The sequence below is a fragment of the Castanea sativa genome, chromosome 12 (genome assembly GCF_040712315.1).
Source record: "Castanea sativa cultivar Marrone di Chiusa Pesio chromosome 12, ASM4071231v1".
In the NCBI taxonomy this organism is placed as follows: Eukaryota; Viridiplantae; Streptophyta; class Magnoliopsida; order Fagales; family Fagaceae; genus Castanea; species Castanea sativa.
The window spans coordinates 43,644,544-43,671,777 of record NC_134024.1 but is presented as its reverse complement, the minus strand read 5'-3'; the positions used below and the strand labels follow the sequence as shown (position 1 = coordinate 43,671,777).

Below are 27,234 nucleotides of genomic sequence, written 5' to 3'. Positions count from 1 at the left end.
GCTGATATGGTTGCTCTAATGTTCTCCATGTGTATACTTTCAGATGATTTTTTTTCTTCTTTCTTTTGGGTAATGCATTTTCTCTGACAAATATATAGGTCCTTGTTTCTTAAAAGGGAAATATTTAATCATGTTGTTAGCTGAGGAAAAGGAATAGCAAATTGGCCAAAATACTGTTTAATGTAAACTAAATCCTTTTGGTTTTATAAGATTCTGCAATATTAATGTAACAGAGATAGCATTGGTTTTTGGACGTTTTGTAAAATTTGAAGCAAAACATGTGTACTAAATACCGTTTAATGTAAGTTGTAAACTAAATCCTTTTTGTTGAATGTGAAAATTAGTGTATTCCTAAACTTATCATATTTTTTTTTTTTCAAAATCTTAGATGTACATACCCACGTTTTAAGGGGAATTTCATCCCCTTGAAATGAGAACCAAACCCTCAAAATGAAAATTATGCGTCTACCCAAGAATTTGAAGAATCTTGATAGTTTGGAGACTACTTCGATCTAATGGATTTTTTTTTTTTTTTTTTACATCATGGGAAATGAATCTCTTTATTTAAAATTGATCAATTTCATGATCCAACTTAAATATTACATATTTAAATATGTTTTGAATGAAATGAGCCACCATGTATGTAAAAGGATCATTCCTATTTGAACTATTTTTCAAATAGATAGATAATAGTGGACGGGAGGTAAGAGTGTGTTTGGTAACTGTTTTTTCTCTTATTTTTTGTTTCCAAAAACAATTTTCTATTTTTGACACTAAAAAACTTGTTTGGCAATCCCAAATAGACAGAAAACAAAATCTGTTTTCAAAACTCAATTTGTGAAGGAAACTGAAAACATGCAAAAGACTGTTTTCAGTTTTTAATTTTCAAAAGTCAATGAAAACACGCACTTAATTTAATGAATTTATTTCATTTAATGAGTAAGCTAATGAGTTCAAATCCTAGTAACAACATATTTTAGTATTTTCTATTTTTTTCTTCAAAAAACTATTGGTTTAATTTCAACTAATCAAACATGTTTTTGATTTGAAAAATACAAAAAAATTATTTTTTCTTTATATTCTCAATAACAAGTTTTTGGAAAGAGAAAATAAAAACTGTCAACTAAGTTTCTAACAATAAACATAACGCCTTGTAAATAATTTTATTACTACTAAGTACCCGTTTGAATTGGGCTTATTGTGTGTTTGCGTTTTGAGTTTCACGTTTTTTTTTTTTTGGCACGACAAATTTCATTGTTACGGCTATTATTCGTGAACAGTAACCGTAATATTTGACTTTTCAGCACACTAGTGGGTCCCGTGTACTGTTCACGGGATCTATAAACCTCAATTTTCAACAATTTTTTCATTAAAAATGGGTCCCACGGTACTATTCACACATTTAAAATTTATTTTGTTATAGTGTTTTCAATTTTCAGTTTTCAGCTATATCCAAATGGACCTTAAGCTATTGCTTGAAACTTTATTTGAAATTGTTTCATTATTTCGATTAGATCTTGTAAATTTAAAGGTTATATCTAGTACAATGTCATTTAAAATTTTAAAAAACAATTTTTTCAAAAAAAAAAAAAGAAAAAAGATAACGTGACACTGTGACAGTAGTAATTTTTTTTTTAGTAAGAAAGTGGTGTCCCTAGCTATTTACTAAACTATTTTACCCTTTGCCTATGAGACAACTTATGCAGTGTTTGGTTGGGGGGATTTGTGAGGGGAGGTAAAAATACGAGGTGTTTTGGTTAGAGGTAATAAGGGAGAAGATTTTTGTGAGAGTTTGAACTTTGAAGAGGGATTGTCACCGGCTGTGGCAGCTTCGGTAACCAATGTGGGAGTGTTGGAGAGGGTTTTAGGGACCCGGGAGAAGAAGTTGCCGAAATGGTGGCCAACTGGTTGATTCAAGGTCAGTGCTTAGTGCTATGATTGGCATGCATTTTTAGAATTGTATAAACTGCTTACTTGTTTGTGCTGAGTTATGTTGTGCTATGAACATGAATTTTGCCCAGTAATGTGCTACTATCAAAAAAGAAAAATCAACATGAATTTTGACTTTATTGTTTGATCTCTAAGAAACAACTAACTACTCAGATTAGAGTGAAGATTATTGCACCTTGTTGAACTCAATCCATTGGGATTTTTTAAAGAAGGACCATGACACTGTTTATTTGTTTTTTTTTTTTCTCTTCATGACAAGTATTGGGTTATAGCCACCATTGTGATCATTGTGGTTGTCCCATTTCTTGACGAAGTTCGAATGTGGCATTCCTGCTTTGTTGAGGGCTTAGCACCAGTTGCTTGCAGAGTGATTCTTATTTGACTAGGTTGGGAAGGGAAAGAGGTAGTTGGTGTTAAGGAGGGGCCATGATCAGCTTTTCACTTTCTTTTCTTTTGTTGAAGAATGAGTAAGGCCAAACTAACTGAAAGAGGAGATAAGCTGAAAACTTCAGCTCATCCCAAACGCACACTAAGTCCTCAAACTAATGCTAATTTCTTTTCCTAACTTGCCAATGTGTTTTGTCTGTTTGATTGTTATTTGATATAACTCTTGTGGTTTTATGTCTATCAGTATATAAATGTTTTCACAAGCTTGGTCTTAGTGCTGGGCTCTTGCCTTTGTTGTAGGTAAAAAAAATGCATTTCTCAAGTTTCATGTTGTTATGGTCATTCTATACTTCTTCAAGTTGCAACTCATCCATTTGATTTCTAATGATGACGGACAATAGAATCAATGGGAGGGACATAATGCAGGATGATAAAATTCAATTCAGTACTTCTTTTATGTGATATCTTTGATTGTTAAATATATGCATATATAATTTCACTCAGTTTTTTCATTGAAAAATTCTTTTAGAGGCATACAGTTTATCCATTTTTACCAGCGAATTTGTTTCGAGTTTATAAAGTTTATGGAGATAATCTGTTTGGTTTGTCCTCATACAAGTGCAAGACACACACATGTGAGATAAAGATGTATGGACAGTGAATACCTAAATAAATAAATGCAATTACATGTTTGAGTATTGATGAAGTGGAAATAATTGGATACCACGGTGCTTTATGAGGATCAAGAAAAGGTTGTATCATTTGCAAAGCTGATGCTGCATGTTGATTTCGTAATTTTTAACAAATTTAGTGATGTGGTAGAATGCATGTTTTCTTTGTGAATATTAGGTATTCTTAATAAAACTAATGTGCGTATACAAGATAATTAATGAATATATTGGATGCATTTTATATCTCTGATTCAACCTTTATATATATTATCTAAGTTCATGATTTTTAAATTATTTATATATAAGTAATAAGTTTTATTGAAGGGTTCTAGTCCCCTCATTCCCGACTATTGAATTATCCAAAAAAAAAAGAAAAAATAATATGTTTATTGAATTGGAAACATCAGGTACACAGGAAGTGTACTTGATGAATCGCTACATAATAAAAATTCACTTCATTAATGGGGTAACTTTTTTGCTACTATGGTTACATGTAATTAAAATTTTTGGTTTTTAGTAACTGATATTTCCATAATTCATTGGACTCATCTTTGCCGTTCTGGGTGAGCAGTTATGGCAAATATGCAGGACATTTGGAGTATGGGTCTCCTTTGACACAACAAATACACGTGATTCCTTCTATTGTGCTTCTGTTGACTTTGTTTTAAATGTTTGCAGCAGGTGTGTTTTTAGACCTGCATAAATGAAACAATTGAAATATATGCTACTTCCAATGTTTATCTGCACATGTTTTCTCCTGGTGTTGTAACTTGTTCAGGAATATTGCAGGGCCCCGAGTCATTGTACTTCTGTTCAGATTGATGGTGAAGATGCTCGGAAAATTGTTGCTGGGCTTGCTGAAAACATTGGACTTGAAAACATTCGTGCTGCAATAATTGTGTCAGCAGCTGTTGCTGCAAGAACTCATTCACGGTTTTTACAGGCATGGGTAATTTTTCAGCTCATTTTTATGATTCAGCTTTATATATGGTCATAGAATAAAAGCTGGTGGGGAAGTGGAGAAATGTATTGAAGGTATTATGTAACTAGCATATCTATAAAGTTTTAGTGAAATGTCTATAAGATCATTTCATGGCCTGTTACGATCTTTGGTACAACAACAACAATACCTTAGTACCAAATTTTTTTGGGTTGGCTTTGGATCCTCACTAGATTAGTTAGGGTCGGCTGCGTGTATTCTTTTTCTCCATTCTATTTTATTTTAAGTTATATACTTTGTTACTTCTTTAATTGACATGTCTTTTTTTATTACTATTATTATATGGGGTCTTCCTTTACCTTTTTTCGTTCTCTTATCTTGAATTAATTCACTCTTTCTTAAAAAGTTACATTCACTTGAACTAAGCTGGGATGAGAATGTTGATGTGGTTGTTTAAGAATAATAGGAAAAATATGATAATGAATTCAGTCATATAGACAAAGGAACAGATGTCATATTGATGGTTTGTTCATGTGCGGGGAGATTGATTAATGCATATGAGAAAGAGTAATTTAATATAAGCTAACAGAGTGAAAAGAGGTAGGAGGCAAATCATGTGGTCGATCTCTATATTTTATTTGAATTTTTCTATATGATTGCAATGGCTTATTAAAGTCTTCCATATGGGATCATGTTGTTTCTAAAAGCTTGGGGTACAAAAGACTGATTTTAAAAATTATGGGACTGAAGCACAGTGATTAATGTCTTGTCATTTATGAATTATTGTTATTTGATTTTTTTTTTAAGAAGCAATTTTTCATTGGATACCTAAATTTCGATACTCCCTGTCAATTTTAAAGTATTTGTGGTAGCCTCACTATAATTCCTACATTTTTTAACCTCAATATTCTTGTCCTTTAGTGCTGTTCCTATGTAAATAATTGTGCTTTCCTTTTGTCTTTATTATAATAATAAAAAAAAGAATTGTAGTCCTTCTATTAATTAGTTAAATTAATGTTTTATATGATATCCATTCCACCACAGGCTTTGGAAATTCAAGGTAAACATGCTGAAGCAAAATTTGAACTGTCAAAGATATGCCTTATGCTGCGGATATTTCCTCCCGAGGAGTCTTCAGTATGTGATTTGGTTTTCCTATATTTACTCTATGAATTTTAGAAATTTCACTCTATAATTGTTTCCTTTTGAAATATTTTTGTGGAATTTATCATGATGATATATTTGAAAGCATTCATCTTCTTGTATTTTCAGAGTTGAAAGCGTCTCTGACTTCATTGATAGTTAGGAACACAAACACGCTCAATTTTTGCTCAGTTTTCACTTATATATAGCTTCGCTTGTGGCTGCTTACCTGGCCTTTGTGGTAGCAGCCTTTACAATAGTTCTGTGGCAGGTCTTCCATGCACCTGATTAGATCATATTAACTAGTTGGTTCAAGTTGCAGTATCTTGTGCTTGCTTCTGTCCACAGTTATGTAACTTGATTTGGTTCTAAACAAGCCCATGCTTAACCTTTCCCAGAGTTGGAAGCTGTAGTAGCAACTTTGATTTGTTGGGATTTAATTTGTTGAGCTGAACCTGAAGGTTCTTATTATAGTGTAGAGTGTAGATGCTTAGTGAGCATTGGTGTAGAAATATTGGTTGTAAGGACACCTTTTTTTGTTTTTATTATTTTTTTTTTATGGGAGAAGGACAGCTTCTTGAATGGTCTATTTTGTCTATCGTTAATGGTCTGTATGGTGGTCCTTGAACTTGCTGTGCCATACTGTTGGCCAATCAAATACAGAGCAGCGTGCATCATGGCTGCACTTTTAAAAGGATGATTTTTTATTTTGGAAATGTTTGTGAATGTTTTCTTAACCATTTGCTTTATATGGACTCCAGGCCATTTGTCTAAAATCAAATTTGTGTGCTTATGAATGATAATTATATAGGTTAATGACTTGTGACCAATCCATATATAACAATGCAGTCTAGATAAAAATAATTCATAGTTGTCTTGGTATAACTGCTTTAGGATTCACTTAATTTGTGCATGCAGTGATTTGTGAGAAATCACCTCTAGGTTTCTGTTCTGTGTCATTCATTTTGAATGTGTTTCTGCAGCCTGAGATGGAGTGGTAGCTCGAGGCTTGGAGAAACATTTGAAAGTCGAACAGAGGTTATTTCTCTTAAATATGCTTGTCGGGGTTTGTGATGAAGAGAGTCGTATAAGTGCAACAGAAACTCTTGGTTTGGTACGTCCTTATATTTCTCCCTCAACAAATAGCAAATTCTAACTTATAGGGAACATGTATTTTATTGGTATAATTTAAATTATTTTGACAAAAAATACAATGTCTTGTGGTAGAAATAGAGGCAGGATTAACACAAATAACATAAAACCAATGAAGTTGATAGGGAAAAGAGAGCTGGGGAGGGAGGGGGAGAGAGGGAGAAAGAGATGCTACCCTCCATTCAGAATTCTGTAAATATTATGACTTGATATTTGCCACACTTTTGGTGCTCTGGTGGCAGAAATGAAAATGGAACTCATCTTCAAAACTTGTTTCGAATACGAATCCAAATTCTATGAATGCACAAAATGCATACTTAGGAGATTAGGGTAAGCATTTTCGAGAATGACTGACTAATATCTTCAGCAGCAGCGTCATCACTCTTCTTTTGCCAGTTTGGAAAGTCAGCAGTTCTAAATTTTTTTAAAAGCAGCTTCTTAGAGTTTCTATATGCAGCTTCTTCTTCTTCTTGTGCGCTTGTGTGTACATTTCTGATCTTTTTCACCTTCAGCTTTGTAGGTGCCCTCTCAAGAAGGTACTGGCGATGGACAGGAAAGCAAGTATACACGAAAAGTATGTTTGTAGCAACACATTGAATTTTAAATTCTTTTGAATAAATTCTTTCATGTGTATATAATATATATCTGCTCAGTTCATATCTCATTGTTTTCTGCAATATGTATTTTTTTCCTGCATTTTTCTTTTTTGGATGGGGTTGGGGAGATAGGTGATCAATTATCTTATTCTAATAACATGAGCAACTCTGTAGTTTACAGTCTTAAATCACTTTAGTTATTTTTTCTCATTTTTAATTAGCAAGAGCATAATCTTCCTGATAACAATTATTATACACCAAGATGTCTTTGTGGCATGGCCACTCTAGGTATTTTAAATGAGCAATAATATTCTGCACATCAGGTTTCCATTCAAGTGAGTTCTCATACCATTCATATAAAGTTGTGGAATTTATATCGTTTAGGAAAAATTACAGCAACTCAGCTTATCCTGAATGCCATCAATAAATGTGGATGAAAGTTGTTATTAAACTACCATCAAACCGAAATGAACTAGTATCCTCTCCAATATTGCAGGTGGTATCTTGTGAAAACCCTTTTTGCAACAGATGTCTCTCGTGCGGTCTATAGGCATGTGGCTTCTGCTTGCAACTGATGAATGCATAAGATAAGTGCTCCCAACCTTAAGTCAATGTTTACTTTTATTCCTTATAGTTTTGATCCCGCCAATTAGTATTTTTTTAACTTGATATGTTTAATAAACCTCTATATTCATATCCAGTTAAAAAGTTGGACAATTCTTTTTATTTTATTTTATTTTAATAATTTGATAGTTGGGGTAGGAGATTTGAACCTTGGTTGGAAATACTAAAAGTACCAATTAGTTGAATTACAGAGCACTTGGCTGGACAATTTATTCTTGACTAAGAAGTTTATGTACTTCCCAAGCTAGAAGTCAATTTATATTCTACATGCTTTTGGGTATAGTATTTTGTTAAAAGCTAGTTAAAATATGGTTGTAATTAGAAAAGTGAGATTTTAAACGGTTGCATATAATCAAATTAGCCAAAAAGGTTATTCTAAAAGAAAGAAAAAAAAAAAAAATCTAAAAAGCTAAGTTGCGAGAATTCATTTTTTGTAGTTTTGAGTTAGTGTCCATTTAGGTATCTCGAAGTTTCGGCGCTTATTTGCTAAATATGATACAAAGACTTTAATTTTATTTTATATAGCTTTTTTCTAAATGTGTTACAAAAAGTTAAAAAGAAGAAGAAGAAGCTAATTTTGTATTAAAACAAAGAGACAAAAGTTAAAAGTTAAAAGTTTTTTTTTTCCCAAACAAACAATAATTAGTCTTTACACTTTTGTTTTTTTGAACCAACAAGATTCATGTTAAAGACACAATCTTAGGTTCTATTCAAAATATTGTCTTGGAGATACGATCAAAGTCTAAAGCTTGATCTTGCCCAGGCCTCTATACTCCATCCACTTAAGCTGGTCCATTAGCTTAAAATCTATCAATATAATTTTTAATTATGTGTGTAGGAGATTTTGCAACAAGAAATACCAATGGTATATAGGAGGGTGACAATAGGTTTAGGAGGGACGGTGATTATTTGTTATTAGGATAAAAAAGTCCAAAGCTCAAGGTTAAGTAACACTCACAATTAGAGCATTAGCATTCGGGGATGCAAAAAACCTACTTTATCTATTTTACCATTTTATTTTACAACTCACTCAACATCCTAGTTAGTTTCTATTTTTTTATACAACTCAATAAAATAATACAACTTACACAATTAAATAATATAAACAAATCTATTTTTCTCTCTTCTCTCCCATCTCTCTATTCTACCCCCATTGCTACCCGCCATCCACCAAACCCACAAAATTAACCAAAAACCCAAACCACGATCAACCAACAATCTCACAGCCAACCCATAGCCACAAACTCCAAACCACTGATTAGATATCCATACCCACAAACCCAAAAAAAAAAAAAAAATACAAAACCCAAATCAGAACTGCTACCCACCATCATTGCACTCACCACCACAAAAAAATACTTACCATCACCATCCACCACAAACAAAAAATCCCAAAAAAAAGCCCTCCACCGCTCACCACCACCACTCACCAAACCCACACTAAGCAACCCACCACCACTCACCAAGCCTAGAAAAAACCCACACCCAAACCAGCAAGCAACCCACTAATTCAACATCGAAATTCAAACCAATTCAACACTGAACTCAGACTGATTCAACACTGAAACTCAATTAGAGTCAACACCGAACTCAACACCAAAACTCACCGATTCAACACCGAAACTCAAACAAACACAAACAACAACTCGAAACTCAAACTGATTCAAATGGGTGGGTTTGGGGTGGGCATAATTGGGTTGGGTGTATAAAATTCATTTACCCATTAAAACCCATTTAACTAATTGCTTCTAACCTAAACCCAACCCAATTATTACGGGTAAACCCCAACCCACCCAATTACCCAATTATCAAAATGACCAAAATGCCCCTAAAGTGAAAATGACTGAAGTACTCTAAAACCTTAAAAAATGACCACAATACCCCCAAAACCTTAAAATTACCAAAATAACCCTGAACCCAACAAAATGAATAAAATACCTCGAAACCCAAAAAATGACCAAAATACCCATAAACCTCAAAAATGACCAAAATACCCCCAAACCTACAAAATGACCAAAATACCCCCAAAACCCAAAAAATGACCAAAATACCATCGAAACCTAAAAATTAACAAAAATCCAAAAATCCAAAAAATGGCCAAAATACCCCTGAAACCCAAAAAGTGACCAAAATATCCTAGAAACCTAAAAATGACCAAAATCCCCCCAAAACCCAAAAAATGATCAAACTACCCTTGAAACCTAAAAATGACCAAAATACCATTGAAATCTAAAAAACGACCAAAATACCCCTGAAACCCAAAAAATTACCAAAACACTCCCGAATCCTAAAAGTTACCAAAATACCTCCGAAACCTATCAAAATTGCCAAAATAACTCCGAAACCTAAAAATTGACCAAAATAACCTAGAAACCTTATGACCAAAATACTCCTTAAACCTAAAAAATGATCGAAATACCATTGAAACTTAAAATTTAACTGAAATACCCCCAAAGCCTAAAAAATGACCAAAACAACCTTGAAACCTAAAAATTGACCAAATTACCCTCGAAACTTGAAAAATGGCCAAAATAGTCCCGAAGCCTAAAAAATGACCAAAATAACCTAGAAACCTAAAAATGACCAAATTACCCCTTAAACCTAAAAATTGACAAAAATGATCGAAATGTCACAACATACCCTAAAAATGGGGGTATTTTGGTCGTTTTATAAGTTTAGAGAAATTTTGGTCGTTTTAGAGGTTTCAAGATATTTTTGGTAATGTTAAAGGTTTCAGGTTGTTTGTGGCCATTTTAGAGGTTTTGGGTTTATTTGGGTCATTTTAAAGGTTTAGGGGTATTTTTGTCATTTTATAGTTTTGAGGATATTTTGGTAATTTTTTAGGGGTATTTTGATCCTTTTTTAGATTTAGTGGGTGTTTTTGTCATTTTTTGAGTTTTGGGGGTATTTTGGTCATTTTCAGGTTTCTAGGTTATTTTGGTCATTTTTAAGCTTCGCCATTATTTTGGACAACTTTTTAAGTTTCAGGGGTATTTTGCTTATTTTTTGGGTTTCAAAAGTATTTTGATCATTTTTTTGGGTTTTGGGGGTATTTTGGTCTTTTTTTTTGGGTTTGGGAGGTATTTTGGCCATTTTTTAGGTTTTAAAGGAATCTTGGCCATTTTTGGGTTTTAGGGGTATTTTGGTCATTTTCTAGGTTTCGGAGGGTGTTTTGGTAATTTTTAGGTTTTGGGGGTATTTTGGTCATTTTTTGGGTTTTGAGGGTATTTTGTTCATGTTTTAGGTTTCGAGGGTATTTGGTCATTTTTGGGTTTTAAGGGTATTTTGGTCATTTTTTTGGGTTTGAAAGGTATGTTGATCATTTTTTGGGTTTTGGGGGTGTTTTGGTCAATTTTTTGGGTTTCAGGGGTATTTTATTCATTTTTTAGGTTTCAAAGGAATTTTGGTCATTTTTTAGTTTTTGGGGTATTTTATTCATTTTTAGATTTCGAGGAGTATTTTGGTCGTTTTTGTGTTTTAGAGGTATTTTGGTCATTTTTTAGGTTTCGGGGGGTATTTTGGTAATTTTTAGGTTTCAGGGGTATTATGGTCATTTTTTGGGTTTTGGGGGGGTATTTTGGTCATTTTTTGGGTTTCGTGGGGGTATTTTGGCCATTTTGTAGGTTTTGGGGTATTTTAGTAATTTTTAGGTTTTTGGGGTATTTTGGTCATTTTTGGGTTTTGGAGGTATTTTAGTAATTTTCAAGTTTTAGGGTTATTTTGGTCATTTTTTGGGTTTCAGCGGTATTTTCGTCATTTTTTAGGTTTTAGAGGAATTTTGGTAATTTTTTTTAGGTTTTGGGGTATTTTGGTTATTTTTTGGTTTTAGGGGTATTTTGGTAATTTTTAGGTTTTGGGGGTATTTTGGTCTTTTTTTAGGTTACAGAGCTATTTTGGTTATTTTTTTGGTTTTGGGCGTATTTTTTGTAATTTTCAAGTTTTGGGGGGCATTTTGGTCATTTTTTGGGTTTCAGGACTATTTTGGGCTTATGGGATATTTTGGTAATTTCAAGTGGTTTTGGAGTATTTTAGAGTTCATTGATTTGTAGAAATGATACTTGGATCATAATTGGGTCTAATTGGGTACTCAATTAGAAATTTAGAATCCAATAAATATTAATGTTAATTGGATTTAATTGGGTTAATACCCATTGAACTCAGTTAGTAATGGGGTAGGTTTGAGTTTCATTCAAGTGGGTGGGTTTGGATGCTCAAATGAGTTTGGGTTGATTTTGCCACCCTACTCTTAATGGGTTAGCAAAAAATAGGTTTCAAAATTACTTTTAATTTTTTTTTTAAAGAACCAAAAAAGAAAAGTAAGAGATTTAATTTTATAATTAATTAAAGTAAAATTAAATATGAAAAAAAATTACCAATTTTTTAAAAAAGGTTTTCTCATTCAAAAAAAAGGTTTTAAATTTTAAAAAAATATTTATTTGTCGTTACGATTTCATCAATGACAACTAGTTCAATTAGTGACTAATAACCTGACTCATACACTAGATTAAAAAAATATTAAAAAAAAGAGATTCATGATATTATAATTAATTAATCAATTAATTAATGTAAAAAATAAATACAAAAATTTTAAAAGTACTTACATTTATTTATTTAATTTTGAAATTAGAAGCTTTTTTTTTTTTCCTTAAAGATATTCATAAAGTCTTTTTATCCTACCACCGGCTTATTAGCTATTAAAAATTTAAAAATCAAAATAAAGGTTTTCCGGAACGAATTCGTAAACTTTTGTTGTTCGAGTTCGAAATTATCCGACCGTTAACTCCAACCCTTAAACCGACGTATATATATAGTCAGCGTCGAAAAAAAGCATCAAAATTATTCGACCGTTCTGAAACAAGAACACACTACTCTGTTTCTCTTCTCTTCTCTTCTCTTCTCTTCAAACCCACTTTCTTGAAACCACTGCTTATTCCACTTTTCGGCAAAGTTACTGTTTCGTATACCCCACTCTTTGTTTCTCTTCAAACCCATTGTTTGATACAAATTTCTACCAATCAATTGAAATTCAGTCTTCTGGTTGTATCATGGGAGGGATTAAGCGAAGCAGAGAGGACTACATTGCCGGTGGTGAGGTTTCTCTGGGTTACAGAGCACCGTCATGGAGCAGAGGCCAATTGCTTGGCCGTGGAGGGTTTGGTTCTGTTTTCGTTGCCAAACTGAAGAAACCCTGTTTGGGATTTCCTCCAATCATGGCTGTGAAATCAGAAAACACTACTTCTGGACCATCTTCACTCTCAATTGAACAACAGTTTCTTCAGGCTTTAAAAGGGTGTCCAAATGTAATTCAATACTTTGGATCAGACATCACAACCACCAGCTCTGGTGACATCATCCACAACGTTTTTCTTGAGCTTGCTTCAGGAAGCTTGGCAGATTTTATCAAGAAATATGGTTCTGGTACTGGAATGCCTGAGGTCCTAGTCAGGAATTGTACGCGGTCTATTTTGATTGGATTGAAGCAAATACATGACCGTGGGTTTGTACATTGTGATATCAAGCCTCACAATGTCCTGTTAGTACCTAATGGGGACGGTTATGTTGCTAAAGTTGCAGACTTTGGGTTGGCAAAGAGGCAGAATGCGAGAGATGCTAGTGGTGTCAGAGGCACACATTTGTTCTTTTCTCCTGAAATGGTGAGGTATGGAATTCAGGAAGCGCCTTCAGATATTTGGGCACTTGGGTGTAGTGTGCTGATGATGTTGACTGGAAAACCACCGTGGGCTTCTACCCCTAAATCCGAACTTATGTCTCGGATAGCTACTGAGTCACCAACGATTCCACCCCATATCTCAAAAGCAGCCCAGAACTTCTTGAGTTGCTGCTTTGTGAGGCATCCTGTGAAGAGGTTGACGGCTACAGAGCTATTGCGTCACATCTTTTTACTGGAATCAGATGAGGGTGATGAAGTATACATTCAAGAAAAGGCTAAAGTTTCAGATGAGAAGAGTCTTGAAGTAAAGGCTAAAGTTTCAGATGAGAAGAGTCTTGAAGTAAAGCCTCAATCGCAACGATGTCCTTCAGCTTTGCCGAGTTTTATACCTGTTCCTTCTTCATCATCTGAAGAGGAAGAAGAGGACATCCCTGCTGCAGTGAAGCGAACATGTTACAGACAGATCCATCCTGTGGCAATCATGGGTTGCCAACCTCCTGTCACTTTTACTGTTCGTGCGAATTGAGACATAGCAAACATTTTGTTTGCATTTGTAAATCATTTTTTCATTGTAATTGATTAATTTTTTTTAGTTTCAGAAGTTGTATAGTAATGAATTAGTAAATATAAAGAATTTTGCGTTTCTGGTTCTTCAAGGTTTACTGTTTTTAAGCGTTTTTTATTTTCACTGTTCATTTATATACTAGTAATGGTAGTTTCTAAATATGATAGTGTCCTTAGCCCTAAGCAGGGTAGCTGGGAGTTGCAGCCTAAAGATATTAGTAATCTCCTTCAATTATAACGTTGTTTAACTTGGTTATGCTTGTACTTCAACTGATATCCTTGTTTAACTTGTGTTCTGTTTCTACTTCAATTGTAGTAATCCTATTTCCATCTGTATTTGACTGTGGTATCAAAGATATTAGTAAAAGAATATAAATTGATGAAGAAACAAAAAATAGTATATAAGTGCCAAGAAAGAGATGGGGTTATCACAATGCAGGCTAATGGTAATACAGTTTGATGTGCTTGTTGTTGGTTTTGGCAATTCGCATGAGGAGTGCAGGATCATTGTCACCAGGTCTGTACGTTATATTTTTTTGGTGTTAAATCAGCATTTCTTTGATTTGAATTATGAACATATTCTAATTCGTATTAATGGATCATAGGATTGATAGGTACGTGGAGTGGGAGAAGATAGTGCGGAGGATGGGGCAGTGGATTGGCTACAAGGATGGGTACAGGCCCATGGACTTGATCTTCATGGAGAGTGTGTGGTGGGTCTTTGCCAAGCTTTTGAGAAGGGCCTGGTTTATAAGGGTTTCAAGGTCTGTATATTTATGAATTGGTTAATGAAACTTGTTTGTTATTTTTATCTGTTCTTTTTTCAGTGAATTGGGTAATGAAGCTGTTAAGCATATGCTTCTTGATATTCTAATTTGAGAATTGACTTCCTATTGAATTGATACGTGTCCTTTGTTGGTTAATGAATCATTATATGATTTTGATCTTGAATTTCATACTGAGTCCTTTTAATGTGATATGATGGTTTCACTCTGTTGCTGATGGTTCATTTTAATGGCTGCTGGAAAGTTTTAGTACAAGGAAGAAGTCAAAAGTTTTTTGGTTTTTTTTGTTTTACTCATTTTCATTTTGAGTGAACTATGTATTCAACTCAAATGCATCTAAGATTATTAGGTAGGGATTTATGTTGGCAGTCCATGATACTTGAAGGTCATAATATCCTATTTTGTCTCATACTCCAATGAAATCTAGTTTAGGTGGCATTTCTTCCCTTGTATGAACAAGGTGAAGGTCACAACTTTGGATTCAAGATCCATCAGCTGTGTGTACTGTGTTCACTAACGAATAAAAGATATAATTTTTCATGCTTTATTACCTTTTCTAGGGTCTAAAAATGATATTTTGAGTTCATTTTTTTTTTAAGATTATAATTATTTTGGTTTTTGAAGATAGGTTGGTTTTTTTTAATTTTTAGAGTGGGTTCAAATTAATTTCTTTGATGTCGTTGTGTTCGCAGGTCATGCCATACTGCACTGGTTGCAATTTGCAAGACACCAGACCTGTCTAATTTTGAAGATGGTAAGAAATATAGGGCTTGTTGTCTGAAACTTCTGTTTGCCATTCATATGTAGGTGTTGGGTTGCTGAACTATTATCATCCAGTGCTGTTATCAAGTTTTTCTTGGTTTGAGGTATTAATCATTTATCCATGATTGGTGAACTAGGTTCAGGCCACTCTACTGTTTTAGCTGAACTATCATTTTGGTTTAAAGTGATTTTTATGATAATTTTTTAATATTAAATCTAGAGCCTTGATTTCATAACATTTCAATGATGGCTAACTTTCCTGGAGTGACACAGGATGCCCCTGCCCCTGAAATAATGGTGTGACATTTCCAATAATCAGTGATCCGCGTAAGGCAGCTTCCATGGATTGGAAAACAACTCCACGGTCCCTTCCTAGTAATCTTGCCCTTTGTATCGAGGCAAATAATGGCAGTTCAATATGATTTGTCAACGTGTATGTTGGCTTCTGTGGTAGACTATTAACACACCTAGACTGAGTATTATGATATAGAATTTCCAAATTCAGCCTTTACATCAAATGATTATGTTGGTTGTTGTTGGATTTCAAAATAGACTCTTGTATTTCAATGATTCTCCATTTTTTACACTTATCAGAAAAATAAAATAAAATAATTTTCAGTATTTTATACTCGTGGGATTGAAGGGTGGCTGTTTGAAACTTCTTTTCTTTACCTTTTATTTGAAGCTTTTCCAACGGAATTTGGGTCATTGGAGGCAGAAGCTTTGATGCCTCAACCTTATGTATCTGCATGTGCAGTAGGTATTGTTATAGTAGCAAGGTATGTATCTGCATAGTTTACCAAAACTATATGGTACTTACCAGGTTAATTGATAGTTCTGATATTTTTGTAACTATTATAAATAGATTTTCGTGAAATTTTTATACTGAGTATATTTAATTGATGTAAATATTTCCATAGCCCTTTTATTGGCACATATTTTCCTGTCTTCTTCTTGGCTCTAATTAACATTGTTGTTGCATAATTGTTTCTGTTTCTTGTCTTTAAGTTTTCACTTAGCCTACATTATGTGGGAGTATTCTTTTATATTTTATTTTAGTATCTAATTTGAGGTGGAAAAGAATACCAGGTTCACAAAAAGTACTTTAGAAAAGCATATGTGGTTGCGGAATCCTGCATGTCAGCCCTTCCTGATGACGAAAAAAATCCAATCTGAAGATCACAAGCGGTAAAACTAGAGATTGGTGGGAATGAAAAGAGCACTGCCATTACTCATTCTTTGTTCATAATTAATATCTATTACCAGATTACTTCCAGATGATTCCTGTTGTTTTTGGGAATTCCTTTTTAGTAAAATATGTTAGATGTACTTATTGACACAAATTTGAAGTTCAGAAATTTGTAAATCAGTTAAGTTGCTTATTTGTATGTTCTGTGTAGTCATAATTCTATTTTGTATATTAATTTGTTAAAACATTTGCATTTTTCAATTTATTCCTCTACATTGTCAGTTCCCTCTCTTTTCCATTCCTACCCCTCCATTTTAGATTTGGTTAGTTATGCGAGGATTTCCATATATTGTGGTTTTCTTTTTTATCCTTCTTGTGTGTTTGGTGTAAAGCACATCATATTGTGTGAATCCATGGACCACCTTCTCTTACTCTATTCTGCAGCTTTGGAGTTGTAGGAACTGGGAACTACTGTTATGCCTATTCAGAGTTGGTTGTGCAATGCGTAATTGTGGCTGCTTTGTTGGATTCTTTGAAGGGAAGCTTTGGCAAAATCAACTATAGGAAAACTTGGAAGGCAGGTTCTTTATGCCTCATGTTGTGTCTTTGGAGTGAGTGGAATATTTGTACGTTTGAGGGAAGGGAATCACTTGTACCACATTATCTTTGATTTTCTCAAGACTTTATGTGAGTGGAATTCAAATTCTGTTCATTTCTCTGTGCTTAGATTTATGGATCTTTTAGAAGATTCGTATTTTAGATGTCGATTTCTTTGTTTCAGGTTTTTTTTTGGTGTGCCTCTTTCTTTGTATACACCCCATGTAACAGGATAGTGCCTCTTTTTTACTCCTAATGAAAGTCAATTACTTCTAAGAGATCATTTTGAGGATGTCGGAATTTATGACGACAAATGGATTAGTTGTAGCTGGAGAGATCTCTATTGTGTGTGAACTATGTGTGTGTGTGTGAGAGAGAGAGAGAGAGAGAAATTATCATGGTTGATGAGTTCTAGTTCAAATGGAACCTCCTTCCCTTCTAAGAGTAGGGTGGACAGTGATGTCGTGGGCTCAAGACCCACTAAGTGCATAACCTATCAAAAAAAAAAACTTCGTGGAAATTCTTAAAGTGATTTATTACTATGCTCAATTCAATAATCTACTGATTGATTAGTATTAATACTAATCAATTTTCTTGTGTTCTTTTAGGTCTGTTCCATGTTAGATCTTTGCCAATAGTTGATTTCATGTTGAGTTGTTTTACCAGACAATTCATTACTGGTTCTTTGATTTCATTAGCATGGATAGGCTGCAAATCCTAGTCTCTACATCATGGGAGTCTGCCACCATCTAGGCACTTCTATTGTAATACTCTCACTTATGTTGTTTAATGTGCATATTTAAAATGCTTCCATTTCCCCCAAATACCTTCTAACTAAGATTTTGTTTATTCTTACTCTTGTCAATTTGGTCTGGTGCTCTAAGATTTGCACTGTTTTATACAAATGCTTTTTGGAAGGTTTTATTGATGTTCAAGTCCCCCAAGAAATTTGTGCATACATGCATTACTTTCCCATCCTGGCTCAAAGTTACTTCAAGTTTTCTTTGTTTTGTTCTTTTGTAGGGAAAGAACATAATTGTAGAAGTGGATGATGACGGCTGCCTTACTGCAAAAATTACCAACTCCAGTGGGCAAAATGTCAAAAATGCAGATAAGGATATTATTGAAGTGGTTGAGGTATGATTCATATGGGATTGTTTATGCACTAAATATGATAATGTTTGTGAGGGTGAACAATCTGAAAAGCACCCAAATTCAATCCAATAATGAGTTGCTAGTTGGTAGCAATTTGCACAATTCTGTACATTTAGGGTACTCAATTTTAAAGAATATGTGCAATACTATACATTTAGCGTACACGATTTTGAAGAATGTATGCAATTCTGTATATTCGACATACTCAATTTATAAAGTGTACAAAATTCTATACATTCAACCCAATTTTTATGAATTTACAAAATTATGTACATTTAATGTACACAATTTTTAAGATTGTACACAATTATGTATATTCAATATACACAAATTTTTAAAGAATGTACACAATTATGTATATTCAACATACAAAATTCTATATATTTACCTTACACAATTTTGTACGTTCGAAGTACACAAATTTTCAAATTACAATGCTCTCTCTCTCAAATTACAATGCTCAATACGATCTAATGCAGAAAAAATAGATTGTAACACTAGTCCAATCAAACAAAGAATGAAAGAAAAACGACTTAAGCTCGAGAATAGATTGTTCACATCTTGCAAAGCTTCTAGAATTCCTTCCCTGCCAAAAGACGCCACATTAAGCAATGTGGCATAACCATCCAAATAGCAATGTCAAATGCCAAAAGGTGACATACCCATCCCATAATAATTGGAGAAGGAAGTGCTATTATTGTTTTTATTTTTAATAAGTTGCAAACCTTACTTGAAACGACAACCTTACCCTCCACCTGTACTTGTGAGAAGAGGAAATGCTATTTGAGCGATGGGCTGATGGTTCATTTCCTTTAAGCAGTAGCTACAGCTTTGACAAACCTCCTTTCAGGTGTTTCTCTTTAGGCCTTTCTTGAAGGTGGCAGAACTTACATATCAGTCATAAGTGTGCAATCACTATGGGGAGTTTAGGCCTTCATATGCAGATTTGTTTATAAGCATTTTCAGTACACTCAAATGGTTTTATAAGTTATATATGAGTCAGTTTTAAGTTTTATGTAGTTCTGGTTAGAGGCCCTACCAAAACTAGAATGATGATTCTGTGGACTGTAGTAGGATTTAAGTGACTTGACTTTGGATAAGGTGATCAAGTCATCTGCCTTTCTTGTATTGCTGGACCTATTGTTTGGGGGCTAAAAAGATTGCTTAGTTTTGTGAACTTCTCTCTGAGACATTTAATATACATGAATGTATCCTTGAAACTTGAATAATTTTGAGTGCAATTATAGCTACTTCATTTTTGGTCTATTTAGATGTCAATGTAGGGCTTCTATATGAATTAGCTTATCTTTTTTTTTTTGTTAAACGAATTAGCTTATCTTGTATATGTGTTCTAAAGTCTAAACATTGTAGTAGTACCTGGTAATTTCCTTTTCAATATATTTTGAATTTGTATGCCCCTAATACTTGCAATTGTGAAATGAAACTGAGATTGGACTAGGATTGACAGGATTTGGCATATTTTTCTCATTCCTGGGTATTATCTTCTTCTTTGACAAGGGGTTGCTTGCCATTGGAAATGTAAGTGCCTCAATCTTAGCAATTGTTTGCTCAGGTTCCTTTTATTTTTATTTTCTTTTTGTAATTCATATATATCTTTTGCTTCTTGTTGACATGATTCTTATTTAACCGTCTTGCTACCAAAAAAAAAGCCACAGTCTTACTTTTGTATGTACTTAGTCAGATACTTTTCTTCTCAGGGTGATTCTAACCATTGTACTGAAGTCTACCATGCAGTTCTTCATGAAACGTCAAAATTTTAAGGTTTAATCTTTTTAGTCTCTCTCTCTCTCTCTCTCTCTCTCTCTCTCTCTCACACACACACACACACACACTTCATACACATGACTGCATGGCTTCCTGTCTTTTCACCAGTTCTTTTTTTTTTCCCTTCTGATTGTACAGGGAACAATTTCGTTTGGAGTTGGCTTCTTCCTTGTTGTCATTGGATGGCCAACTTTGGGCATGATTTTGGAGGCATACGGGTTCATATTGTACTCTTCAGGTCCGTATGATTTTTACTTTCATGTCTTTCACAGTAATCTATGCCATTATACTTTCTTAAGTTGATTGTCGAATATGCTTTACAGTGGCCAATAATGGCAGTTTTTCTGCAAAGCATACCTATTCTCGGTTGGTTGTTCCAACAGCCATATATCAGATCGGTATGTTTATTTGGAACTCAAATGTTTTGTTATTAGTATTTTTGTTTCAAATTTAAGCTATAGTATTTTATTTTTTGAACTGAATGTTTGCTAGACTTTAGTATTCATAAAAGCCCATAAAGGCAAAGAAGGAAGCAATTAGTCCCGTGGAAGTTCATTCAGACAAAAGAAAGTAAAAATTAGTCCTCTTTGTGGTGTGGTGCTTTATAGATTAACATTTGGACTTTGCTTGTGGTGCAGTGCTCTATAGATTAATATGAAAATTTAGTGATCCTCCTAAATTTTCATTTACTTCATATAAGAGAAAAGAAAGTATTGGCAACGTCTAACTGTTGATCTATGATAATACATACTTGTGGGCACTGACTGCACAGAATATTCAATCTTCCCTCCTCCCCCGAAAAGCCCATAGGGCCATCCAAAATGATGGAAAATAATTAGAGAATTGCTGCATTTAACATCCATATAGGAAATAGTGCTAGTTCAATGAAGAGCATTGCTTTTATTACCAAGTGGTTCTAATCTCCCCATACTGTTCATTCTTATAGCCAAGTGTGTTTTTTTTTTTTAATTAAGCTCTCTCTCATTTTTCTGTGCTGTGTGCAGTACTTTAACTGGGGTAGGCGGGTGCCAGTGTAAGCCAGGAAAAATAAAATTTGAGAAATGCTGCAGAGAGGCGTAGTTGTAAGTTCATGTAATACAGACAGATGGTAATTTTTTCATTTAGTAGACGTGCTGGCTGTAGAAAAGGACATGCATTTGCTGATGAGAAATATTTGAATTTGTGAGATAAATCTATTGTGTCTATTCTGTGTGCATTTGGATAAGTAAAAAAATGTGAGCAAAAAGACAAAACAAATCACACACCTTTTCTCTCCAGCCTTTTTCTTTTCCTTCTTTCTTCTCTTTCTCTATCAGTTGGCTCGACCTTTTTTCTTTCTTTGTTGTTTCTTATCTCTATCCCTCACCGGGTCCTGTGTTTGTGTCTGTCAGCAAAGATTAGATGATATAAGATAGGGCCAAAAGGAGTTGGGATTTTTCTGATAAAGGAGTGACTATAATTTAGGATAAGGCTTCAACAGATAAGCATGGTTTTGTAGTCAAAGCAACTTCATCACTTTCGTGTACCCATCGGATGGGTTTGCCAAGATGGCTTGGTAAGCAAGCAAGCATCCCTTCCTGAATCTTAGCTCTTCTATGGCGTCTCTCTGACCCGATAACTAATCTCGCCTCCCTTTCCAGAAACAACCCTCCTTTATGTTATGGGGCACTCCAATGGAACGAACTAACTACTAGCAGAGGGAAGGACCCTCGCGAAATGAAAAAGAAAAACATGTGCTCAAGAGAATAAAGGATAGGAAACATCTAGAATTAATAGACAAACAGACAAAGGCCCCCCCACAAACTTTTAGCTCACCCATGCACTTAGGAGTAACAAAGTAATTTCAGGAATAAGAAAAACGTGTGGTTAGGAGAAAAAAGGGCAAGAAACATCTAGAATTGATGACAAAAGGACCAAAAAGGCCCACAGATCCTTCAGACTTACCCACAGCTTACCATTGTGTGTAGTCTTGGCTTCTGATTCTATGGACCTTATGAACACGTTGAACATATTGAAGAATTTTACTTCATTTTTTTTGTTGTTGTAATTTTTGGCCTGATCCAACTAGAAATGACAACTCACAAAAAAAAAGGTAAAAAAAAGAGAAGAAGATGAAGAAGATAGACTAGTTGATCTAAAATTCTTGTTAGTATTGACTTATTGTTTGCTGATAACGATGACGATGATGATCTGACTCTTTTTTTCTGTAGTTCAAATCTCAGCAAATGGTAGGAAAATGCCTAGTACTTTCAAAGGTATAACAACTGATGCTTTCTGTTTTAGGGCCTTGGGACCATATATGTTCTAGCTGTGCGCCCAATTTTTCTCTGATCATGTTGTTATAGATAATTCAATGGATTATATGTGGTGGTTTGACCAAAATTGACAGCTGATTTTAGGCAGTTTGATTAAAGATGTTCTGTGGGGACAATTTTTTTTTTCCTTCCTTTTTTTTGCTGAAACATTTAAAATGAGAGTTAATTTATAGTCCCATGATGGCCATTGTGCATGTAGAATTCATGGTCATGGAACAAAAAATAATCTCACGGTAGAATGGGAAATGCCTAGTTACTTTGGACATTGTTAAAACATTGCCCACAATCAAGGGGCTAAATGTACATGATGGTGGCCATTAGTAAAACTTTGGGTCAATCCACCAAAGCCTCGTGTTTAAGATAGAATAAAATAATAAGAAAAAAAGGGAGAGAAAAATAAGAGAAACCTAAAGGCTAGCTTCAACTCATTGAGTTAACTCATACATGACTTTGACTAAAGGAGCTAATGGAGAGTGAGCATTTGGTGAGGCCTTTCATGACTTGGATGGCTTATAAAGCTAATCTGGTTTTGTTACACATACTTGGTCTTTTGCACGGTTGCAAAGGCTAACCTTTAAACATTGACAAAGGCATGTAGCCATTATCCATTAGGTGAAGTCATTGGGCGCAATAATGCCCACAGCTATGGGTGAGGCCGTGAGGGACTTCATCAGGAATCCTACCCACTACACTGACAAGAACATATTTTTGGCCATAATTTAGCAGAAAAGACAAGCTTGTTTGAATTATCAAAGACCCTTAATACACAGATGTGCGTGCATGGAGTACTATGTCCATAGTGTGTTTTTTGTCAAGACTCAACAGCGTCTAATAAAAATGCAGCACATCTTTATAGGATGATAAAGGAAGAACCAGCTTCAACACAAATTTGCTGTACACTAAATCTCCCTCTAATACTTTACTTACCTCTCTCTCTCTCTCTCTCTCTCTCTCTCATAAACACATACACCTTTGTAATTATTTTCTAGAACATAGTGGATTATTCAGTTAGCTTGAACCTATGCTTTTCTCCCTCTTCAGACAAAGAAGGTTTCCCCGCAAACATGTTTGTGTTTGATTTAAGTCCTACATTTTCTTCTTCTTAAAGCTTTATTTACTTATAAAAATTAGCATCCATTGGTTTCTTAGCAACCAAATAATCACTCTTGATTATTTCTCAAAATTGACAAAATTAGACCCTTGGAAAATTTGATAACCACAATTCACAATGCATAAGTGAAACTCTAGCATCAATCATAATGTTACACAAGTAGACTCATATAAGCCTCAATACCAGCTGGAACTGCCTAGATGATATTTCTTTGCTAACACAGTCATATCTAGGGCCATATTCTGTAATGCATCTTTGATTGGCCAAAAGTTTTTCTAGAATAAAATAACTTTGTATTCTATCTCAAAGACCATACAGATTACGGTTTGAGGAAATTTTTAATCCATTCCATAAATCTAGCAGTAATTGGCCTTCTAATTTACCAAAGACCTAGGCTTTGTTGTACATTGGAGATTCTAAGTCTAAATTGTAATATGTTCTCTAGCGAAGTACTTTGAAGAGGCTTAATAAGTTTGCAGCAAATTTGTCAGTAGAAACTGCTCAACTTAATACAAAATGAACTATTGAAGATATTATTACTTTCATGACTTCACGGAAAGCTAGTCTATGGCCAAGAAAAAGAAATGCTAGTGTTTGTGGTGCTGCATCTGCTTTGAAGGGTTTTGGTGTATCAATATAACAAAGTAGGGTCTTGAAATAATTTATCACCTATTTGAACGCCTAATAAACCATTACATAGGCTACATTTTGACATTGGAATTCCACAAAATGTTTGTTTAGGAAATTATACTAAGAAGTTACCATTCCTCCCTTAGGGCATAGGTCTTTACTATATGTGTTGGTGTTTCCTTCTTAGAAGACTTAAATGCTGACGGAGAAATTGTAAAATGAATTTCATGTCCTGTCCACACCAACACTTGCCTATTATTACAAACAAAAGGCAAAGACAGAACTTCCATCAAAACAATGATGAACAACTTCATCAACCAGATAATAGAAACCTTTACAATAAAATGACAAAGAATGACATCCTATGAGCTAAAATATGAAGTTTTATGACCATTCAAGATATCCTAGAAAAAATGACTAACCTCCAAGACTTTGCCATCCTACAACTAATGAAAATACAATAAAAATAAGCAGCTTGCAGTATTTTCTGCACAAAACTCAGCAGTCAAATAAAACATAATAGAATATCTTAACTACAACATCATATGACTAACTGTTATGTAGGTGTGATTCTCTTATACATGTGTAGCATTCTTTGCAAAGTAATTCAACTAATAGCTCTCGGTTACTGGTTAAGAATTTGCCTTACAGATCATTTGTTCAGATACCTCAGACTCTTTCTTCGTCTTTGTCTGACTTTAGGCTTATCAGCAGTTACTGAGGTTACATTATCCTCTCCAAATGAGTTGGTTGGATTTGAAGCAATTTTTTACATTATCCTCTCCAATCCCATTCCTAGTGGCATCTGATGAAATAGACCTATCACTATATGTACTCTTACCTTGAGTTTGATGAAACAACTTCATGTTTCATTCCAGAATTCTTCAATCTAGTTGGGCTTCTTTTGCAAGCAACTCTAGTTGGGGCGAGGACATTCATGCCCATCTCAGAATGACAACTGGCTTTCTGATGTTATTCTTTTGTCAAATCCCTTGAATTCAATATAGTATTATCATTGTCGAACTTATAATCAACCTTAGTCTCCATTTGATTAACTGGTGTCTCATCTGACCCAGAATCCACATTTTTCATTGGACTATTTCCCTTAAATTTTCCAAGTACATCATTAAAAATGCTCTTTGTTAGCAAACAATTTTCTGAAGACATCTTGAACTCATTAGAAGCCAAAACTCTATGTTTGTCACCAGAACAACCAACAGCGTACTCCTCCCAGTTATAAGGAAATCCACACCGGAAATGATTGCATACCTTTCACATCAGAATTTAGAATTTGAAATTGCATTAAAAGAATATGTCAACAAGAACATTTATAGACATAAATAATAATACAGATATAGCCAAAAGGGAAAAAAATAAAAAATTACTGACTGACTCTTAATAGCATGGTTCCATTTTTACTCAATATTAAACCTTTCATACCAGCCTATAATACTAGTCCAAGTAGGTCTTCATCTCACTTGAGTCATGCTCAATTTTCAACCAGCAGTTATACCCAAGATGAAAGTTATATCATGCAGCCAGTGATGTAACAACAAGGAATTACATACCTCCGAAGCAAAGCCATTTTGATGTGTTCGAGACATATTTATACAATTACTGATTGTAGTGTTGATGCCATCTGCTGTCTCAAGGGTGATGGCATCATGTCTCTTGGAAATTGCAGCAGAGCAAAAAACTCTTGTTCCTACTCTCCTGTAAAGGAACAAGGATTTAAAAATAATCAAATAAACAATGGATTGCTTGTACAACAATCTCAAAAATAATAATAATTGTGCAATTATGATATGATTAGCCAGAATTCATCGTCAGAGTAAATCCACTCAACTAAATAAATAAAAAGGTGTAAATTTCTTGTGGGACTGTTCAATTTTATAGTATCAAGAGCATATCCACTTTTCTGATGAAAATTGCCAATAAGCTCTAACTCAAATTGTACTTCCTTCTCCCACAAGAGTGAGTGGAGGGTGGTGATATTGTGTGCTTAAAAAATACATAATGCATGTGTAACTTACCAATAATAATTTTTTTTTTTTAAATCTAGTTTCTTTCACTAATTGATATTAATAATGAACAGTCATATAAAACATTTCTAAGGGAACAAAGAATCATAAACTGAAAAAAGAAAAAAACTAATAATTTCTTTTCCTAATTGATATTATTAAAAAACAATCATATAAAACAGATAAACCTCTTGTTCTTTCCTGATATAATATCCAATAATAATGTCATTTTCTCACTGGCAATGATGAGGATTCTATATAATAATCGATAATTCAAACTACAAATTCTCTAAAAACTTAAACAACATCCAAATTCCCATCTGGGCTCTCTTCATTTCTCTCAAATTTCCTCAAATATCACACAAAGATGGCATTTTTATTATATGGGAAACCAAAAAAAAAGAAAAAAAAAAAAGAGTATAGTGAAAAGCCCTCTTACTCTAAAGAAGCAAACCCTCCAACAACTAAACCCTTGCCATTAGCAGGCTTCATCAACCTCCAATCATGCAACTAAACCTGTACAACAAGTTTTTTAAGCCCAAAAAAAAAAAAAAAAAAAAAAAAAATGCACTTACAGATTTGAAGAGTGAGGAAGAGATGATCGAGGTGGAGCGGGTTTGGGTTATCGGGTTGACATGCTTCAGTACCGATTTGGGTGATGCATTTGGGTCTGGAGCTGTAGCAGAGTCCGGGTTTATTCTTGTCTTCACCATTGCCTGTGATTGCAGAATGGCGGGAAGGCAACGGCCACAAAACTATACTGGCTTACGTTAATGGGCAACCGGGTTGAACTTGGGTATTTTTTTGAAGAGTTTGGATCTTGGGCTTTAATAAAATCGATTAGTGGGTTTAAAATGGGTTTTGATTGTATTGGGTTGGTACCCAACTTATCCAAAAGTAATATGAGATGGCCAACCAATCAGATTGCATAAAAAAAACGAAGTGTTTTGTGTACATCTTTTCCTCTGAGTTTTTATTTATTTATTTATTTTATTTTATTTTATTTTATTTTGTGTGTGCGGGCATGCTCATGTATAGCTTTTTAAAATATTTTTTTTTCTCACTTTTTCAAAGATCAATTATGTTATCTGTTCATCTAGTTATGATATGATTAGCAAAAATTCATCGGCAGAGGAAATCCACTCAACAAAATAAATAAATAAAAAAGTGTAAATTTCTTGTGGGG

General features: G+C 34.0%; 2 protein-coding genes and 1 long non-coding RNA gene across 3 annotated transcripts; 2 read left to right on the top strand and 1 right to left on the bottom strand.

Annotated features, from left to right (window-relative positions):
- The first annotated feature begins 1,893 nt into the window (after positions 1-1,893).
- On the top strand, positions 1,894-7,981 carry LOC142620735 (uncharacterized). Its single transcript, XM_075794058.1, has 9 exons — positions 1,894-1,918; positions 2,582-2,633; positions 3,597-3,689; positions 3,798-3,957; positions 4,993-5,085; positions 5,251-5,362; positions 6,081-6,205; positions 6,756-6,817; positions 7,336-7,981. Exons 1-9 carry the CDS (start codon positions 1,894-1,896, stop codon positions 7,412-7,414), a joined length of 801 nt encoding a protein of 266 aa, XP_075650173.1. The 3' UTR covers positions 7,415-7,981.
- A 4,372-nt stretch (positions 7,982-12,353) lies between these two features.
- On the top strand, positions 12,354-13,711 carry LOC142621202 (mitogen-activated protein kinase kinase kinase 20-like). Its single transcript, XM_075794520.1, has one exon. It carries the CDS (start codon positions 12,509-12,511, stop codon positions 13,658-13,660), a length of 1,152 nt encoding a protein of 383 aa, XP_075650635.1. The 5' UTR covers positions 12,354-12,508; the 3' UTR covers positions 13,661-13,711.
- Positions 13,712-25,572: 11,861 nt separating this feature from the next.
- On the bottom strand, positions 25,573-26,661 carry LOC142618510 (uncharacterized). Its single transcript, XR_012841300.1, has 3 exons — positions 26,624-26,661; positions 26,488-26,564; positions 25,573-25,740 (listed from the first exon to the last, which is right to left on the bottom strand). It is a non-coding gene; the product is annotated as an uncharacterized LOC142618510 (long non-coding RNA).
- Positions 26,662-27,234: the final 573 nt, after the last annotated feature.

Bases quoted from the DNA above. Each gene is read 5' to 3' on its own strand.
- LOC142621202 (XM_075794520.1), top strand. From the start codon at position 12,509: ATGGGAGGGATTAAGCGAAGCAGAGAGGACTACATTGCCGGTGGTGAG.
- LOC142620735 (XM_075794058.1), top strand. From the start codon at position 1,894: ATGGTGGCCAACTGGTTGATTCAAG. The intron at 5,086-5,250 runs GTATGTGATTTG...CTTCATTGATAG, and splicing joins TTCCTCCCGAGGAGTCTTCA to TTAGGAACACAAACACGCTC. The intron at 6,818-7,335 runs GTATGTTTGTAG...CCAATATTGCAG, and splicing joins AAAGCAAGTATACACGAAAA to GTGGTATCTTGTGAAAACCC.